General features: G+C 39.8%; 1 protein-coding gene across 21 annotated transcripts in view; it reads right to left on the reverse strand.

Annotated features, from left to right (window-relative positions):
• LOC149264029 (soluble inorganic pyrophosphatase 6, chloroplastic-like) overlaps positions 1-20,750 on the reverse strand; it is a 154,221-nt gene that overhangs the window by 124,068 nt on the left and 9,403 nt on the right. For all 21 annotated transcript variants that reach the window (XR_016259539.1, XR_016259513.1, XR_016259512.1 and 18 more), the window contains exon 2: positions 79-239. Coding sequence is in view for 6 of the 21 variants with exons in the window: in XM_089427432.1 (XP_089283558.1) it covers positions 79-239 (161 nt within the window). In the remaining 15 variants the exon portion in view is untranslated. The remainder of the gene's footprint in view (positions 1-78; positions 240-20,750) is intronic.

A 20,750-nucleotide genomic window follows, 5' to 3' on the forward strand; every position in this document is an offset into this window, starting at 1 on the left:
ACTCAACATCATAAGGAACTACACAAAGTGTATTTAAGATTCGGTCAAACATCAAAAGAGAATAATAGATTTGCTTACGGGTAATATCGAAGCTTGCCCTTCTTAGTGTCCTGCTTGATTGGAGTGTATGGCTCTTCAGTTGCAACTTCCATTTTTGCACTTGATTCTTTTGGTATTTCAGCTACAAAGTTGAAAACTCCATCTCCTAATTGCAATGGAATATCATGCCAAGGTGATATCTGAAAATTTGGATGATGAAGTCAATAAACTGTGATATCTGAAATTTTACAGAATGAAATCAATAAACTAACATTGTACCTGTAATAATGCATATATGAAATACACACTTTAGAAAATATTTTACCTTACCATAAGCATTATTCATAGTATACCCCAAAATAAAAACTACTAAATAAAGTAAACCAACATCCAGCTAAAACGGAAGTTCATTTTACAATGGATGGGGATAGAGTACCAGGACTTTGATAGATTCCAGACAGCCTTCTTCAAGTATGGGAAACTGTGAAAGATGATCTGGTTATAGCAGTTAAAAATCTAGGTAAACAGGAAATGTCTTGGGTAAAACAAATGCTAAATGCTTGACCTTGACTTCAAAATTGAAGGAAGCCAAATCTTTGGAGAAGCTTACACCAAGTTTCTTGTGTTCTGCAATTGCATAGATTGATACCTAGAACAATGATGAGGATATTGAATCCCTTGATTCCACTGATCATTTCAGAAGAACAGCAGGATTTGAATTTTGTATAAGGGAAATTTCTGATCATTGTGGTTCCAGGGACAACACACTATGAATAATGAAAGAGCTCAAGAATACAGGAATGTTGATTATGCGTGAGATAAATACAACCTATAATAAAGTTGATGACAACTTCCAGGGAAAAGTGTTGAGGACATTAGGTTTTGGGGAGAACTAGATCTTATGGGTGGAACATTGTACTACCTCAGCTTCCTGTGCAATGCTCGTAATGGATCTCCATTCCAAATTTTCAATACAAGCAGAGGACTCGGGCAAGGCTGCCCACTCTCTCAATATGTGTTCATCATAATGGCAGACATTGGGAAAATTAATAGTGGAGGCATAAATAGAGGTCAGATAGAGGGGCATCTCTATAGCCTGAAATGACTATGCTTCTCACCTACAATCTGAAAAATGATACATTACGGATAGGAAGGGCTTCACTATAGGAAGCTGACAAATTTAAAGTAGAAATTGAATACTATAAGCTAGACTCAATGGAGAAGAATAATGAGAATTTCAAGTCTCACCCCATGAACCATGTCCGGCAGTTGAAATTGAAAAACTGTAGGACTCAGAATTTTCAGAGCGCTAAGCTTCCCACTATGTACTCAGAAAATTTCACTCATAGAAATGGACCATACAATCTCACTAGAAGGAAATACTGGTCAAATGGAATAAATACTGGACAGATACACACATGTAGGTTATACTTGCCAGAAAGATTCAGCTAATTATGATATCTTGGTGCCCGTACCTTTATATGATTGCTTAGTTATTTCAGCCCCAAAACAGACTCTAAACAAATTTGACATGATCTTGAGACAATTGTTTTGGTGAGGAACTGAATCAAGGATGCAGTAGGACTCTTAGTATGGCAAAAAATAGAGGCTGAAATGGACAAGAGAGCAGGAATGGGAAAGGTTCAGGAGGCAAGCAGCAAACTTGGAGCAAGGCTTTTTTGGCAAGTATGCATGGAGAGGAAATAGTGGATCCAACCGTTACGTAGGAAATATGGCCTGCAGAAGTACAATACTATGCTTAGATGCCAATTACTTCAATGAAGATCTAGTAGATGGAATAAGAGAGTGAAAAATACAAACATAGCCTCATAGGAGGACTTTTGGAAAATAAGGGTTGAGGAAGAAGCCAATTTCTGGGAGGATCCCTAGAACCACTGTCCCCTGTTGGGATGGATATAGCCTGAAATGAGAGAAGATAACAGATCTTTAAAGGTAAAGGAAGAGTTAAGCTAAAAACTATCTAGAAAATGGAAGGACAATAGAGTGAAAAATACAAACATAGCCTCATAGGAGGACTTTTGGAAAATAAGGGTTGAGGAAGAAGCCAATTTCTGGGAGGATCCCTAGAACCACTGTCCCCTGTTGGGATGGATATAGCCTGAAATGAGAGAAGATAACAGATCTTTAAAGGTAAAGGAAGAGTTAAGCTAAAAACTATCTAGAAAATGGAAGGACAAATAGGATAGCAAGTCTGATAACGAAATCCAAGAAAACCTACTCAGTAGAGAAAAAGTTTCTGAAAGAAAAAATTTCCAAAGGCGAGAGAAGGATCCTAAGGTGGGAGAGGGATGCGAAGGACACTACAGAGAGAGATACATATCTATGATAAGAAATCGGAATGAACTGGCAAATGAAAATGAAAAAGCAATGGATGTAACCCAAAGATATTGCCAGAAGTTTCTGCATACATGATACTGAGGTAAACATAAAAGTTTTGACACAGGCCACACCCAGAAGAATGGAATGGGTAGATTCAATTAAATGTCATTGCTATGAAGAGTTACAGTATGTCATCATTCACTGTTGAACTGCCATCATGCTCACAAGATTTGGGAGTTGATGCGCAAACTATATGGAAGAGATAAGGGAAAGGTGAAAGAACCTCTTCCACTCACCGTAGCATGAGAAACAAAGCCAGGCTTATTACAACCTGACAGAAAGGCATTGTGATATTACATCCCTCACCCACTAATTATAGGCAAGATCCAATCCATTATATAGATTGGCCAAAGTATAACTATGATTCACAGGTTTAAACTATAACATGAGAATCCTTCTATCATTGCATGCCATCTGGCTTACAAGAATCAAAAAAAAATCAAGGAAAATGATGGAAAAGCACTGTTTCAGGATTTTAAAAGCCCTAAAATAACAGCCAAAGTGTACACCAAAGGCAAGTCTTAGCAGGATATGGAAACAGAATTGAATATCCTGAAAGAGTTGGGACTTGGGGAATGGCAGTAGAGTCTCACTGTTAAAGAGAGGATTTAGAATCTCATGAGACAGGTATATATCAACTTGGATTCCCTCCAATTTGGAAGCATTGAGATTGAACTTCAATACAACCTTAAAAGGTAATCCCAGAAAAGCCAAGCAAGGGAATATAAGAAGCATCTACTTCATAAGAATAAGTCAGGCAACAAATAACTACACTGAATTGGAAGGAATAATAAGAGGGATTTTAAATCTACAAAGAGAAAAATTTGAGATCATTGCAAATAGAGGGAGACTTAACTTTTAGAATTAATTTATTAAAGATCTAATAAAAGACATGTAAAGATTCCTTTTCTGTATAATATAAGTAGTGTTTTCTCAAAATCAAAATTAAAAACAAATAATTAAACAAAGATCTAACAAAAAGAATATTGTGAAAAAGTTGGAAGTAGGCTTGGAGTGTACAAATCACATAATAAAATCATTAGAGATGTCAAAGTTGGGTCATGCTGTCTGAGAATACAGTGGTCAATAAAATTGCCAAAATAGGTGTCAGGTTAGATTGTGGCATGTGTACTTACTTGCAAAGATGTAAGGATGTATAGAGGCAGATGTGAGATGGGAGCAATCTATTAATAACTAAAACGAAAAAGTTCACCTCAAAAGAGGTTTCAAAAGCTGGTAACAAATAGAAAATGGTGCCAACAGGTTGAGATAAGGAAACGACAGAAATCAAATGCCCCATTGCAGAGGAACTGAAAGCAACCTTGGAAAGGAAGAGTTAGTAGGATAAGAGAACAATCCTGAAGGAACATAATTTATCCATGACCTGCTGAACAAGGGTGAAGAGGTGAGGAGCTGGAATGACTGAGAGGTCGGCACATCCTGAAAATGCAAGAACAATTATATTTTTTCTATAGAAATGCAGGAAGAAGAGGTGGAAGACATTTTTGCTGGATTAACCCTGGAGATAGATGGAACTTATAACTCCAGATAAAATTAAGCATTTGAAGAGGAGAACTCTATGGAAGACCTGCTGCAGAAGATGGTAACCATAAAGAGCCACAATAGAAGATGACCCATTACTGTTTTCAGGTGCTTGATAATGTCAAGCGAACAGAGGCAGTAGTGCTGAGAGGGTCATCTATGACTCCAATGGAAAACCAGCATTATCCCTCACATGGGGGATTGAAGAAGCTACCAACAAAAGAAGCAGAGGCATCAGCAGCCTTCTAGGCCATCAAAACCCTAAGCACTATAACCTCTCAATCAGTCATCATTCTAGGAGTCATTCTAGGGGACTCCCATATAATCCTCTCTGCCCTCCAAAAAAGATCCCAATCGAGCTCCTCACAAATCAATAGGGCCCTCCTAAGAACTAAGCCTCTCCTTCTCGAGTTCAATGAAGTTAAGCTCTTACTTGTCAAAAAGAACCAAAACAGAGAAGCAGATCTTATGGCCAACTTAAAACTACTCTAAGCATTGCCAAGATCATCATTGAGAACCCAAAAAAGTCCGACATCCATACAATCCTAATTCAATGAATTCTTCTCACATTCTGAATCACTAATGCAACAATCCATTGATGAACAAGGATCTATAGTTTAAGGTTGATGAGGAGCGTACATCCACACCCCCCTCACCCCAAATGGATGATGCCTCATTCTCCTCCACATTGCCAAAGACGACACAAAGGTGTCTCCCTCATGCAACCCCTCTCCTCCTTCGCATCCTTACTTACCCCTTACCCACTTTACATCTCCTCAACCCCCACTCCCACCACACCTCCCTCATCAGCCCACAACCCTCCTCTCCACCTCTTCGGTTCCCCCCCCTTTGTTGCCATGTATCAAGGCCAATGCATTGTCTTCTACTACATCCTCACCAAAGAGGTACATGCCATCAAAAAAACACTAAAGGACTTCAATAGAGAAGTCTGAAGCATGTTATCAATCTGAATAGTAGGGTTGCTAAGGTCCCGACAACCTATTAGATGAAAAAACAGAGGGCAGGGGCCCACTATCACCTCAGCCCAAGCCCCCATGTAGATTTTCCACAAAATTTTGCAACTACTATGATGAACAATCGGAAACTAATTTCTTTTCACCAAGACATGGAATTTCTTAACACATATACGCAATGGAATAAACAAAGAGATAAAAACACATCACACAAATATTGACACACTTTTCTCAAGAAACCCATCAGGGAAAACTTGTTTGCTTGATGTGGCTATTTTATTGACTAAGCAATTGAATCAATTACAAAGCAATATGTCCCTCTGAGAACATACTTGTTCTCCTGCTGATCTAGCTTGGACTTGCCCTACCAACCCTTGATCCCAGCTCCTAAATCCCTAGAGCACTTGTGATCTCCTATTACTTAGGAAACAATTCCTGCGCTCTCCATAATCAAGGCTCCTCTCACAACCTCATGAGCTATATCTTGTCACACAAACCTTTATGCACAAAACAATTCATAATTCCTTGTGCCTTCGTCCTCCTCTTTATAGATTCAATCCATGCTAAATTAGGCTAGTTCAAATATAAAACTCAAGCTCTGATAGCAAGTTAACTGAGAGTATTACTCGCTCCCCTCCCAATCATCACTAGAATTGTTAACTCGTGCTCTCTCCAATCAACACTAGAGGTCAAACTCATTGTAACTAAACTCAATCTGCCAACCAATCCTGTAGTCAAATTGATGAAGACTTCCTCTTAACTGAAGCTCCAACTCTACGCATGAACTCGTAATGATTATTCCCATAATTGGAAATTAAGTAACCACAACTGAAGTATATCTCTTGAAGACAACTTGAGGTCTTCACTGGCTAAGGCACAAGCCAGAAGACCTTGCTCACTACATTTTCAACACTCCATCTTAGCGAGGAAGGTACTTTTGAAAGAACCTCGTCCACCTAGATCTATCTCCAACACCACCACATTATCTGTTGTTGTAGCTACTCCCTCTAAACTAGAAGACTTCTTTGCTTCTTGTTGCGGAATCTGATCTGAAGACATGTTCCTTCCAACCATGCTCCTAGGATCCTGCTCCTGAGCATCTATCAATGTTAGCTCATACCAACTGGTCCTGACAGATCTGGAAGAGGCCTCCTACCCACTTTCTGTTACTAACATCGATCTTGTACTAAGTCCTTCTAGCATGGTTGTGAGCCAGTTTGTCCCCCTATCAACTTTCCCGATCCGTCGTCAGCCCTTGCTTTAGCGGCTTGGCCCCTGCACTAGTCTGCTCCGCACTTGGCTTCAACCTCAATGTCGCCATCCCATTTACTAAGCTTGGTGGTTGATCGATGTCGGTCGATCTACTGGGAATGCTCTACTAAATCACAACGAGCTCTAGATCCCTACCACCCTCACGGTCTATAGGTCCCTTGGCGGATTTCCCATTTCTACGCAGCCAAGCACCGAGCTCTAGATCCCTACCACCCTCACAGTCTATAGGTCCCTTGGCGGATTTCCCATCTCTACGCGGCCCTCTGGCCAATCTCTGCGTTGTGTCAATCGCTTTCTCGTTGACTGCGTGGTTGAATTTCCTTGGAATTCTGCAACTACTTAGATGATTTCTGAAAACTAAACTAGTTGACTTATCACCAAGATACATAATTCCTTAACAATAGAAGCAGTGGAAATAAACACAGAGATAAAGTCACAATTACACGAGACAATAAATTTTTCTAGGGAACCCAACTGGGAAAACCCTCTCCTTGCTGTGGTATTTTATTAATACACAGATCAAATACAAGGCAAACTGTCCATTCATTGAGAACAAAATTATTCTCCTACTAACCTAGCCTAGACCTTCCCTTAACCTTACTTGACCACAGATCCTATCCTTTACGCACAAATAGGCTCGTAAAAAAAAAAAAAAAACCTCTCTCAGCCCCAATAAAAAAAAAACTCTACCACAAGCCTTCTACTTTATCTATGCTCTTCATTGACTAGTCAATCCGGTGTTGGTCTTTATATTGATCTCGGCTCTGATACCATGTAGATTTTCCACAAAATTTTGGAACTACTATGATGAACAATCTAAAACTAATTCCTTTTCACCAAGACACAATTTCTTAACACACATACGCAGCGGAAAAAACATAGAGATAAAAACACATCACACAGATATTGACACATTTTTCTCAAGTAACCCAACAAGGAAAACCTGCTTGCTTGATGTGGCTATGTTATTGACTGAGCAATTGAATCAATTACAAATCAATTTGTCCCTCTGAGAACATACTTGTTCTCCTGCTAATCTAGCTTGGACTTGCCCTGCCAACCCTTGATCCCAGCTCCTAAATCCTAGCACTTGTGATTTCCTATTACTTAGGTCACAATTCTTGTGCTCTCCACAATCAATGCTCCTCTCACAAACTCGTGAGCTCTATCTTGTCACACAAACCTTTGTGCACAAAACAATTCATACTTCCTTGTGCCTTTGTCCTCCTCTTTATAGATTCGATCCATGCTAAATTAGGCTAGTTAAAATATAGAACTCGAGCTCTGATAGCGAGTTAACTGAGAGTGTTACTCGCTCTCCTTCGAGTCATCACTAGAATTGTTAACTCGTGCTCTCTCCAATCAACACTAGAGATCTAACTTGTTCTAACTGAACTTGATCTGACAACCAATCCTGTAGTCAAACAGATGAAGGCTTCCTCTTAACTCTACGCATGAACTCGTGATGATTATTCCCATAACTGGAAATTAACTCACCACAACTAAAGTCTATCTCCTGAAGACAACTCGAGGACTTCATTGGCGAAGGCACAAGCCAGAAGACCTTGCTCACTACATTTTCAGCACCCCACTATTTAGGCCCAACAAAAGATAACCCCAAATGATCCCAAACAAGACTAGTGCCTAATATGGGGTCACTTTAAGTGGAAGTGTTAATCTCTGGAAACTGTCTAGCTCTAAAAGATGTCACTGTGCAGCAGAAAACTAAACAATAGATTTTAGCAATACCAAAATACAAGAGATATAGAGTGTAACCAGTGGATTTTGGTATACAAAAAAAAAAAAAAATATATATATATAACCAAATATGCAATTAGTTTTAACTTTTCAATTTAAGCTATTGGTTAGAAAGTTATAGATCAAAACTGCTTGCTGTCCTATATATCAGATTGTGAAGTCTGCAAAAAGGCAGGGACAACAAACCATTTAGCCTACAACTGCCTAAGCACTTCCAGATTGTAAATCTAGCGATGGAGAGGTATGAGGGTCACTTTTGAGGCTTTTGGGGCCTCCGCTCAGCCTAAAACTGCTGAAAAAGTAAGTCTCCAGTAAGCTGGAAATTATCTTTTCAGAATTCTTGGTGACACCCTCTTGGGTAAACTCACCCAATAATTTCCATATTTTGATTTGGCCTTTTAATGTGGCTGAAAATTACCTAAAATTTACTCTAAATGATAGAAAATGCTGAAATTAAGTGCAATAGAGTAAATACAAGAGGCTTGGTGAAAATGTAACTTACTTGGATAGTTGAAACCTCTATTTTTGTTGTTGATATTGTGTATTACAGCCAGCAAATGTCTGGATCAACAAAACAAATCAGCGAGATACAAGCATAAAATGGACCAAAATACTTGTAACTGTCCTTGGTTAATCTATCAACTTAATCAATTTTCCCCAAGGAGATGTTTGCTAAATAGATAAATAAATAAAAACCAGCAAGCTATTATTTCCTAAACTAAATGTTGAAAAGTAAAAGTTTTAGGGTAAAAAAAATTGAAAAGAGGTGGTTATTGGGTTATACCTATGCCTTACTTACCTCACCCTTGATGGAGCGTGAAATCAACACCTTCTTAGGTCGATATAGCTTGATAACTCAAGAAAGTGGGTTTGGGCTTAAAAAGAAATCACCCCCACTATTGACTTAATCTCCTTGATAATTTTCGAACCCACTTAGGAGCAGCCCCTCTCAACATGGCATCTCCAATCTTTAGATCTTGTGTGAGATGAATGCAAGATCCTCCACAACTCAAAGCTACCCTTCGAAATGGTCCAGTTGCTTGGATCGATCCACCTACAAAAAGAATTGACAAAGTGGGGTTGCCTCCTAGTTTGCCCTTTCCACGTGAATGTGTAGCCGCTTGATGGCAAGATCTGTTAACCTTAGTGTAATTTTACTTATTATCAAAAAAAAATTAGATCAAACCCCAATAGCATATATCAAAAAAAAAAAATGAAATATTAAAATTTGCTCTAGAGTCCACACAATGAATATATAATAGCAAGGTTCACAAGAAATGACCCCTTTATTAATGATGGCACCAATCCCAAATGACAACAACAACAATACAATGAGAGAAGGCTAGCCTTTTATAGAACAATTTGCAACAACTAGTTTTGACTCCTCAAGAAAATATTTTACTAGTCATCCACAAGTTGGAGACTTAGTAAATAATTCATAAAACATTACAACATAATTTTTTATTCAACCACTAGGGGAGCGACTTGGACAAACTTCCATGATTTAACTCAAGATTCCCTTTACTCATGGTCCAACGAAGTCAATAGTCAAAATAGTACACTTGGTTGGCTCAATGTTCCACTCTCTTAGTCCATGAAGAACTCAACTTGGTCTTAGCAGTTGTGTGACTTCCTTGAGAGGTTCAACTTGGTCCTTTAGTGCAGAAATTCATCTTCAAACAGCTACTTCCTTGGTCCAACATCTTACTTCCCAGTCCATCCTCCTTCTAACGGCTAGTTGACTCGTCCCAATGGCTAGTTTGACCTCCAATGGCTAGTTCGACTTGACCTACTTCCTTTTTGTAACTTGACTTAGCCACCTATCTGCTAGATCTTCAATGCCTTGCCCTTCTGGCAATTTTGGAACCCGGATATTGCTCTGCTGACTTGAATCTATACTGGATATCTCTCAAACTTTCCATACCCTGTAGGGAATTGCCACATCATCTACCCCCAGTGATAGTTCTCTAAAGCCCTGGCTAATCACTAAAATTTATCATATGTATTTTGTTTGTCTCTTCATGCTAATCACTTTTGACATAATGCATGTCTGATTCTACCCAATGCTTCACCTGTTTTGCCACCTAGAAATCTGCTCTGACCTGTTGACCAAGTGTGACCACTTTGTAACTAGCCATTGACACCTCAGATTAGAAAACTGGAATGTGGCATTGAATCCTCTCATCAAACTGCATAAACTGAGACCAAGTTGATTTTTTTACCATTGGGACCACTTTGCATTGGGAAACATGAACTACCTTAGGGAAAGTGAAAACTTGTCAAATGACACTGCCATGCTCTGAGAGCTATCTAAGGAATACTACACCAAAGCCAAGGCCACCAACAAACTCTGTAGACCATAACCATATGGAATGACATAGGTGCACCTTGATGTGGGCTAGATTGGCCCATACACCGGTAATCACCCCTACAAATGCAGGCTTCCATAAAACCATGAGTCCTCAAGAGAGTCCACCTAAGGCCCTCCAATCCCATAAAGGACGAGAGTAATCAGAAGTGAAACTTCAAGGGACCAGCCATGGTCCAACCAAGACAAAAAGATACATACTCAAAAGACACAGGGGTCTAGGATACCTAATATAGGGCTTCACATGGTCTTTTACATCACTTTTGACTTGTGAGCTTGGGCTTACAATGATGGTGATAAATATTGCGAAGTGTTCATATGTGCCCCTGCTGACATGAGGGGTAACAGAGCCTTTGAGGCAACATCTAGTACTCAACCCTCCAATCTACAAGACAAAAAACCCAGATGGACAATAGAATGGAAGAGATGGAAGATAAGAAATGTGCCTGCAAGTTGGAAATGTAAGGCAGACAACTAAAAGTTGAGCAAGGGCGGAAGGAATCTGAAGCCACCTAGGCACGTCTTACCCAGAAGAACAAGAGCATATAGTCTGTGGCTGAACTATCGGATCTCATAATGCAGGTGCCCAATTACATTGGCTACCCCATGATGGAGATTATTCTGCCAGGACCTCTCCGTGTAGAAGATCCAATGCCAGAACCTGACATCGATAGGTAGGTGGAATCTGTGGCTAGCACAGCTCCAAGAATCCAGTTTTACTTGGTTGCAAGTATTGTCACTTTTCAATATTAGTAAGTCAGTTTATTAGACTACACACCTGCAGCTTTTGGGGCAGCAGAACAGTCATTGTTTTTATCAAAAAAACACCTCATGGAGGAGAGTCACCTCTGCTGGGGAAAAACTACCCAATTTGTAAGCTATTTTGAAAGTTGTCTGTATTAGGCCACAGCAAAGCTCCTTAGTACAAATATAACCATTGTAATGAAACAAAAATGTAAAGTGAATTACCAAGAAGTTCACGAGACCTACACATCTGGTAAGAAACCCTATGGAAGTTCTTGAAAATAAAATAGCAGGGATCAAACCTATGTTATACCAAGATTCCAATATGTGGAGGCATGGATATGTGGGACGCACACCCAATACATGTTAAAACCCCAGCCCCCAAATTTCAGGGTATTCCAGGGTACAGTAGACTGTAGGGGTACAAAATACAGGGGACCTTGCCCCAAATATATAAAAATATATTAAATTGCTAATGATTAATAGTTCAAAAATATTGAACTACACATTCTCCCACTGCTAATGAAATCCATGAAAACGATAACATGATAACTTCACAATCCAAGGGAAACATGCAAAAAATCATTTATAAATGTGATATTTTAGCTCCAAATGAATGCCCGATAGCAATGGAAGACCCAACACTTGCAAAAAATGAATAGAAAATAGTGGAATGTGTCAATTTGTGGTTTTAATAGGTTTTTATCCAAGGTCAATGGTAGGTGGAGTAACTAGGAAAGGGTGGGAGTGATTCAGTGTTGTTTTTATATTCTTAATTTTTTGACATCGGATGGACCCACTTGTGAGATATGTCCAGAAGTACCCAATTCAACAGGGTATGCAAAGTATGGGGATGGGGAAATACCCCTCTACATTCCCTATGTACCCTGCCAAATTGGTATGGCCTAGACATACTCAGGATGTACCCCACATCCCCAATATGGCATCCCTACCTGAGATGTGCACCCCAGGTGAGGGTATGTGTACCTGTGTAACATTAGAACAAACAAGACATGGCCGAATGAAAAGCTTGCGATGGCACTAGGGAGAGACAAGGAGGGAAGCCATTTAAAGGCCAATGCATATAAACTGCCTACTGTAAATAGTCAATATTGTATATGTTTGAGAAAAAAATATATATAGTAGCTAGTCGTCTTTGAATGGGCGCCAAAGGAATAAGAGAAAAGTCATACGTGAACCAAGTGGGTTGACACGAGCCTTCTTTTTGAGAAAACACGGAAAATATGTGCAGGAATATTCTGTCAGTAATAAAGTCGTGATATATCATATATCTTGACAAATAACACAAAAGCCCTTCTTCCTGATCAAAAAAAAAGAAGCATGCAACTCAATAATGAAATATTTAATATGAGTATTTGTTTCTAATAAGAGGGTAAACAACTTGTAGTCTAACACAAAGAAAGAGCAATTTTGATGGCATTGATGGAATTAGTTTCATCGGGTTGGAAAAGTCAAAGTGTGCCTCTGGCATTAATGGCATTGAAATAAACAGGAAAGAGAAGAATCTGAAAAGGTAATCAGCTAAATATGTGATTGCTCTACACTTTCTATAACTGGCTTTCTATATGTATTATGAACTGCATAGAGACACTTGCGTCCTCTGATGGTATTTTGTTTTAGAATTGTGCACTTTTGCTTCTTCAGGCAGATCTGCCCTAATTTAAAATAATCAAACCCCCTGTCCATTGCATGGACAATTACATAGTGTTGTCAATAATCATATTGCATGCTCTAGCTACAATATGTGTCCAGCAGCTCCAGTTACAGGTACAAGTATGGCTACCTTACATGATTCTTTTTAAGACGTGGAATCACAAAGTAATAGAGTCTAACTTAAAAACATGGAATACCACTTCACTGTTTTACTTATCTGGTATTCTCTCATGGCTGTACAACAATGATTTGATAATATTGTGAATCTCTTACAGCCTAACTTAACTCAAGGAAAATCATTTTAGAAATGGTATTTCTCTGGCATTCAGATGATGTCCAGTAAGAACATGTTCCAGCTTAGTGGAATATGTGGCCGATGCATTGGATGTTCCCAACAAAAGCCGGTTCCATGATGTCTTCCATGTTTCATGTTTGAAAAGAGATGAATTCGTACTGACTCTCCTCAAAAATAGCTTCCTCTCACTGATGAAGAAGGGGAAGTTGATACTTGAACTAGAGAGCATTCTTAATCTGAAGGTGAAGCATATCTGCAGGAGGCAACTGTCTGAATACAAGGAAAAGGGGAAGGGTCTTGCAGGAGAGGAAGCTATTGGGAGGCAAAAGCATTTATGCAAAGATACCCAAATTTTGCACATGTTGTAAGGAACACTACCTTCCAAGCATTCCATCGACTTACAAAAAAAAAAATTACGCTTTAGAAATGGTAATGAATCTAGTATAAGTGGTTGTGATAATATTTTTGTGCAATGTTCCCCCATGTTTCAGGGACATAGTAACGACTTTAGTATAAGTGGTTGCAACAGGGCTTTGTGCAATGTTCCCCTAAGTTTCCAGGACAGCGGAGCATGGAATCAGGGAAATGTGCATTGGGGAAATGTGGAGACATCCCCTAAATTTTAGGGAAATTCATGGGAGTGGGGGGGCATTGAGGTCCTTAGCATAGGGGGGACCATCTCTAAATTATTTAAGAAATAAAAATCCCAACAATAACAATTCATCCCATGTAAGTTTATTGTTGTCCAATGTAAATACTAAATTCATATTTGTAAATTATAGAAGCATGATTCATCGATTATCATTATTATTATCATATTTCACATTGAATCAATGATACATGCACATCAAAAGTTCAACTTTATAACTTACAACAGAATAAAATACATTGATTTAAAATCCAAATACTACTAAGTAAATACTAAATGGTAGATAATGAACTTGAAGTCTGAAACAGTAAATTATAATCACTCAAAAATAGTAATGAGTGACAAATCAAAAACTCAATCATCAATATCTAAAGTCAAAAGTTACAACTGAAAATTAACAGACAGTTAAACTAAAAATAGCTAAAAGAAATCAACATAAATGAGCATCAAGGAGTGAATGCCACTGATTGGTCCTCTACATCTATCTGCTGTACAAAGGCATCAGGACCATCAATGGGAGTGTCCCTCCCTAAGTCAGAGTCACTCTCATGACTAACCAAGGCAGATATCTACTGTACAAAGGCATCAGGACCATCAATGGGAGGATCACTCCCTAAGTCACAGTCACTCTCATGACTAACCAAGGTAAATCATGGCTCACTCTCATCTCAAAATCAGATGCTAAATGACTTTTAAATGTCAAATAAGAGAGATGTATAGGTAAAAGTAAGTTAAGTTGAGTAGTTTACTAAGATTTTTTTTTTTTCAATGCATTTTGGTAGGAAAAATAAAATGAGGAGGGCACCCACAAGCCCCCCTTTTTGCAAAATGTGTCTCGCTTTTGGGAAGGGGATGCCCACAAATCCCCTTTTTTTCTTAAATGTATCCTGCAAATCTACAAAACATTTCGGGGTGTGTTTTGTGGAGTTTCACAAAAAAGGGGGCATGCTGAAAGGTTTCACCAGCCACCCCCCTCTCCTGTCCCAGGAGCATGGGGAGCAAGGTGGGCACACACCCAACCTTGTGGGACACATCCCCATGTGACACTGCTTTTGTGAATAAAGTGGTTTAGGGTTCAAAAATTTCAGATCCTGCCCTTTGTTTAAGTAGCACCTTAAGCATAAAGAAATGCATATTTTCTTTCGTGACTATACACTGAACATCATTCCAGTGACCAAAAGTTGTGTTCCATGATCAAATCTTTGGAATCTGATGCTTTTGTTAAATCGGGAAGCCTGTTTTGAGATATTATATTGCATATTTTGGACTGTCACTATGGCAAAAATGGTTCTTTTCAGTATTTTAACTACCGTTTTGGCTTGGGATCCTACCCTTTTAGTCTTCCAGCTTCGTGGACAAAGCATCCTAATGACGGAAGGCATGTTGTGTACCTCACCTCAACATCTTAGTATGCACTATATGCATTAGTTATTTTGTATGTAACCTTACATTTGGTAATACCGGTTTGTCCCTAGGTATTACATTTCAATGATTGTAAAAGGTCAGTTTCATGTCATAACGACCTAAGTAATGCATGCCTAAAGTCTATGTTTTCTCTCTTTTTGTGTAAAAAAGGGCTTTACCACTTTTTTGTATCTCCTATCATTTCAACTATTCATAAAACACAGTTTCCGTTGGATGGCTTTTCCTCCATTTAAATTTGGACATGCAGATTCAATCCACCCCTTGGTGTGAAGGTGCCCCGAAAACTAATGTGTTTGGCTCTCATTGTTGTTACTCTGAGTTTGCATATATCCATATCTCCTTAATTTGCAAGTTCATATCTATACTTGCGGCAGTAGTGTGCTAGTTTGAATAAAAGTTCATTGCATACCATACACCCTAAAAGCACTCATTTGCTCAGGCCTGACAACCCTCTTAAGGAGGAATTTAATTCCTAGGGCAAAGACTATAGTGAATCCACAAGATTAAAATGATTTTGCTCTGAACTGCACAAATGTTAATTTTAGGTAACAATGGTATGTTCTATGATTAAGAGCAATTTACTTCAATTTCTTTATTAGCCCAATATCAATATCCAGTTTAGCAATCACATCAGCATGATAGTAAAATACAGATAGAACATAAATATAAACAATAGAAGACAAGCCAAGACAAGAGAACACAAGATGTGGCACCAACTAGGGACAAACCCCAATGTGGGGAAACCCTTGATCAAATCTTCTTTTAGTCTTCAATAGTTCAGCAGAGAGAGATAATACAATTTACAAATCTGATAATTTATAACAGCAGCAAAAGAGCCCTAACCAGAAAAGTCAACGCTGGTCAACAGGTCAGATTTGACCATCAGCAAATCGGTCAACTTCAATCAATTTCGGTCTCCAAACAGCAAGCCCAAAACAGTTCGAAAAAAGTCCAGTCAAAGGTTGGTCAACAAAAGTCAAATTGTGGCCAGATCTAGAGCAGTCAACACTGGTCAAATGAGAGGTCAGATCACCTCAATTTTAGTGCCCAGATCTGCGGGCTGCCAAGGAGAGGATACCTCACCCAATCCGCAGTCAAAAGGAGGTCAACGCTGGTCAACGCAACCCAAAATACAACCTCTGAAATTCGGTCAATGTTGGTCAATGCAGTCAAACAGAAAACATCCTCCTTCCTTCGCACGTGAGAGATAGTTGCCCAGATTAGCTTACCCAATCAAGTGAGGAGAGAGAGATGTGAGAAGATGAGATGATGATAAAATGATTTTAGGTCTCCTTTTATATGCAACATTGAGGATGAGCTGTGGGTTTGAATGCCTGTTTTGCTCGCTGGTCGACCTTGACAATTTGTCCATAATATAAATAAATTCATATCTTCATTTTTACATGTCAGAATCGGATGATCTTTAGATCAATCCTACACCTCTCAGAGAGAGGAATCCAAGAAAAATACCAGTGGTCATAAATAAGATGACCCATGTGGAGTTTGGCCCTAGTTGCCAATTTTAACACTCCCTCCCAACTAGGGAGAACTCCATTTGCCAATCTGTACTATGTCTGCCATCAATGCACTGCTCTGCTCTTTTGAACTATGAAGAAGAAGAAGTGATTGAGAATGTATCATATCATTCTCTACTGACCCGAAGTTAGTCCCAATCAAAAGAGAGTCTCATACCACTCTTACTGACCCGAAGTCAGTTCCAATCAAAAGAGAGTGTCTCATACCACTCTTACTGACCTGTAGTCAGTTCCAATTGATCCCAGATCAATATCGGTCATCCTAGCATAGGGAGTACGGTAGTACACGATGCATCCATCGATAGTAGTATGGTCCCTATCCACATTTCCCTACTCATTGGCCAGATGAGAGGTACTTCCCATGAGTCCCAGACTGCATGGATAGGATGTCTCAGCAGGAAAAGGATGAACCACTCATCCTCCCTACATGTCGCCAAGGGGTATCGCAGGGGAAGGCTGAACCACTCACCCTGTACACAGAAAACCACTAGGGGAAGGCTGAACCACTCACCCTATGGTTGCTCATCGCTCCAAGAAGTACCCCAAGCCCCCCTGGAGCTCCCAGAGCTCAATGTCCATCTCATACAGGACCCTCATAAGAGGGTCTCTCCACGACTCCAAGTCGTTCTCGGAAGGCCAAGAATTTGACCTTCCCCAGAGGCTTTGTCATAATATTGGCGACCTGCTCATTAGTCCCAATGTGATGGAGCCTTATTGCTCCTTGTTGTACCATGTCTCGGATAAAGTGGTACCTGATATCTATATGCTTGGAGCGATCATGAAACACAGCATTCTTTGATAATCGAATCCCACTCTAGTTGTCGCAGAGGATCACGGTGGTATCCAACTCACTGAAGAGTTTCCTCAACCAGGCAACTTCTTCAGAGGCCATATTAGCAACTATGTATTCGGCCTCGGTATCAAGGCAACCGATTTCTGCTTCCTGCTCATCCAGGATATCGAAGCAAAACCCAAAGAAAAACATCATCCAGAAGTGCTCTTGAGATCCACCACACTGCCAGCCCAATCAACATCAAAATAACCATGCAGCCTCACATTTCCAGCAGTGTATCTCAATCCATCACTGATTGTGCCCTGAAGATATCTCAAAAAATTCTTTGGCAGCAATCTAATGTATATGATGAGGCTCAACCATATATTGGCTCAATGTGTTAACTGCAAAACATATGTCCAAACGGGATTTCACCAAGAACATCAATGCTCCTATGAGTTGAGGATACTCAGAAGCATTTCTCAATTCAGGTCCAGCAGCACTACCACATAACTTCTTAAAGTTAAGTTCCATCGGAGTAGTTACAGGCTTGCAATCCACCATCCCAAATCTTTCCAATATCTTCACAACATATTTTCCTTGAGATAGGAAAATTTCGCCTGACTTTTGCCAGACCTCCAACCCCGGGAAGTAGTGCATCAGTCCAAGGTCCTTCATCTCAAATTCAAAAGCCAACTCCCTCTTACATTTGTGAATAAGACAGCTTGCACCTGTCAGAAAAAGGTCATCCACATAAAGTACCAGAATGAGAGGTTTATCATTTTCAACCTTAAAGTAAAGGTCTGGATCGGCTTCACTAGTGAATCTCAGCTTCATCAAATAGCTATCAATCCTCTCATACCAAGCCTAAGGTGCTTGCTTCAAGCCATAAAGAGCTTTCTTCAACCTGCATACATGAGATTCTCGGTCATGAACCTCAAATCCCTCAGGTTGTTCCACAAAGACTTCCTCTTTGATCGAACCATACAAGAAAGCGGTCTTGACATCCATCTGATGTAAGTTCCATCCTTGTGAGGCAATAAGGGCTATGATCGAGCGAATGGTGGTGTATCGGGCAACAGGTGCAAATATCTCATGGTAATCTACACCTTCCTTTTGAGAGAAGCCTCGAGCAACAAAGCGAGCCTTGAACTTTTCTGCACTTCCATCAACTCCATGCTTGATTTTGTAGAGCCACTTATAGGTGACAACCGATTTGTCCTAGGGTTTAGGGACCACATCCCACACATCATTCTTCATAATTGACTCGTATTCTTCATTCATAGCATCCTTCCATACTTATTGCTTCACGGCTTCTTCAAATGGTGAAGGCTCATTTTGAATGATAGTGCTCATGATGGTCAAGTATCCTTGATACCTGTTCGGCTTCTTGCTCTCACGGAAAGTCCCCCTCGGTGCAATATGTCTCTCGGCTTCTTCGAGAGTCTCCCTAAGCCATGAGGGTCTCCTCTTGGAGGAGGAGGGCTCTTGGGGAGGAGGATCAATAGGATCCATAGGTTCATCAACATCAAGCACCGTTTCATCCTCTTTTGCACCCTATTTTCTGGTGCCAACTTCTTTGTCCTTCCTTGGAATAGGAAGGTTGTTAATCTTGTTGAGGGCCATATCTTCGTCAAAGGTGACATCATGACTTATCTCAACTTCCCTTTGACCAGCCACATAAATTCTATAGCCCTTAAAATTTTCACTGTAGCCCACAAAGATTCCTTTCTTCCCAGATGACCCAATTTGCTTCTTTTCTCTTTCGACACATGAAAATATACAGGACTTTCAAAAATTATAAAATGAGAGACATCGGGTTTCTTACTAGTGAACATTTCTTCGAGAGTCTTGGAGTCCAATGCTTGATGAGGGCATTGGTTTTGAACATACACGGTCGTATTTGCAGCTTCAACCCATAGGAACTTCGGAAGCCCTTGATCATGAAGCATGGCACGAACAACTTCTACAATAGTAAGATTCTTCCTTTCAGCCACACCATTCTGCTCAAGAGTGTATGGCGTTGTAGTCTCCCTCTTAATGCCAGCTTCTCTGCAATAATCTTGGAATTCATTGGATTCATACTCTGTCCCATTATCTGTCCTTAATATCTTAATTTTCTTCTTGGATTGGTTTTCGATCAAGGCTTTGAAGTGTCAGAACCATGTGAACACTTCATCCTTTTTCTTCAAGAATTAGATCCAGGTCTTGCGAGAATAATCATTCGGAAAGGTGAGATAATATGAGTATCCTCCCAAAGAGTTTATGAGCATCATACCAAATATGTCGGAGTGGATCAATTGCAATATATCTGTGGTCTTGCTATTACTTGAGGGGAATGGTCCCCTTGTAAGTTTTGCTTTGGCACATCTCGGGCATACCTGTCACCATCTATCTCACATTGGGTAGGGCCTTATAATGAAGATGGGCAAACCTCCGGTGCCATAGTTCAGATTGTAGAGATGTGTCGCAAGACATGGCTCCCAATGGACTTCCTCCAACTTGATACAAAGTGTCAACCATGAACCCAAGAGTAAAGCATCTTTAAAATTTCTTTCCCAAACACGTACCTTTCCATCGATGAATGCCACCTTGTATCCTTTGTCTTCCATTGCCGAGATGGACACCAGTTTGTTCTTGAGATCAGGTACATATAGGACTTCTTGTAAATGAATCGTGTTATCTTGATTCAATTGAAGGGTAACATTCCCTACTCCCTTCACGGGATAGGTGGTATCGTCTCCAAGGATAATCTCCAAGTTTGTCTCCTTCTCTATCAAATTAGAGAGAGCTTCCTTGTATCCGGTGAAGTGCCTTGAGGCACCACTATCAATCAGCCAATTTCCCAAAGTGTCCGGAGGAGAGGCAGCGGAGAGGGTCAATATAAGATAGTACTCCTTTTGCTTATTGTTAACAACATTTAATTCTTCATACCTGGAGTTCCCTGATTTCTTGGAGGGTTGACCATTTCCATGATGTCCAGCATTCCTTTTTTGTTTGCCATTGAACCTGCCATTCCTTTGGTTGTTGTTGTTGAAATTACCCCTGGAATGATTGTGATCATCATCATGTGATGTGTCCCTTCTATTTGGACACTCCCTTGCATAGTGGACAAACTTATTGCAAACAAAGTCCCTGCCCTTCATTCCTCCCTTAGATCTAGGCTTTCCATGGAAATGGCCTTTAGACCTTGCATTATTTCTCCTTTTGGCATGAGCGAAGAAATCAGTGGGGTTGCTTCTATTAGAAAGCATTTCTTGCTCCACCATTCTTGTTTCTTCTTGAATGCATCTCGACATCAAT

The sequence above is a fragment of the Pinus tabuliformis genome, chromosome 6 (assembly GCF_031772625.1).
Source record: "Pinus tabuliformis cultivar Carrire ecotype Pingquan chromosome 6, CPIR1, whole genome shotgun sequence".
Lineage (NCBI taxonomy): Eukaryota > Viridiplantae > Streptophyta > Pinopsida > Pinales > Pinaceae > Pinus > Pinus tabuliformis.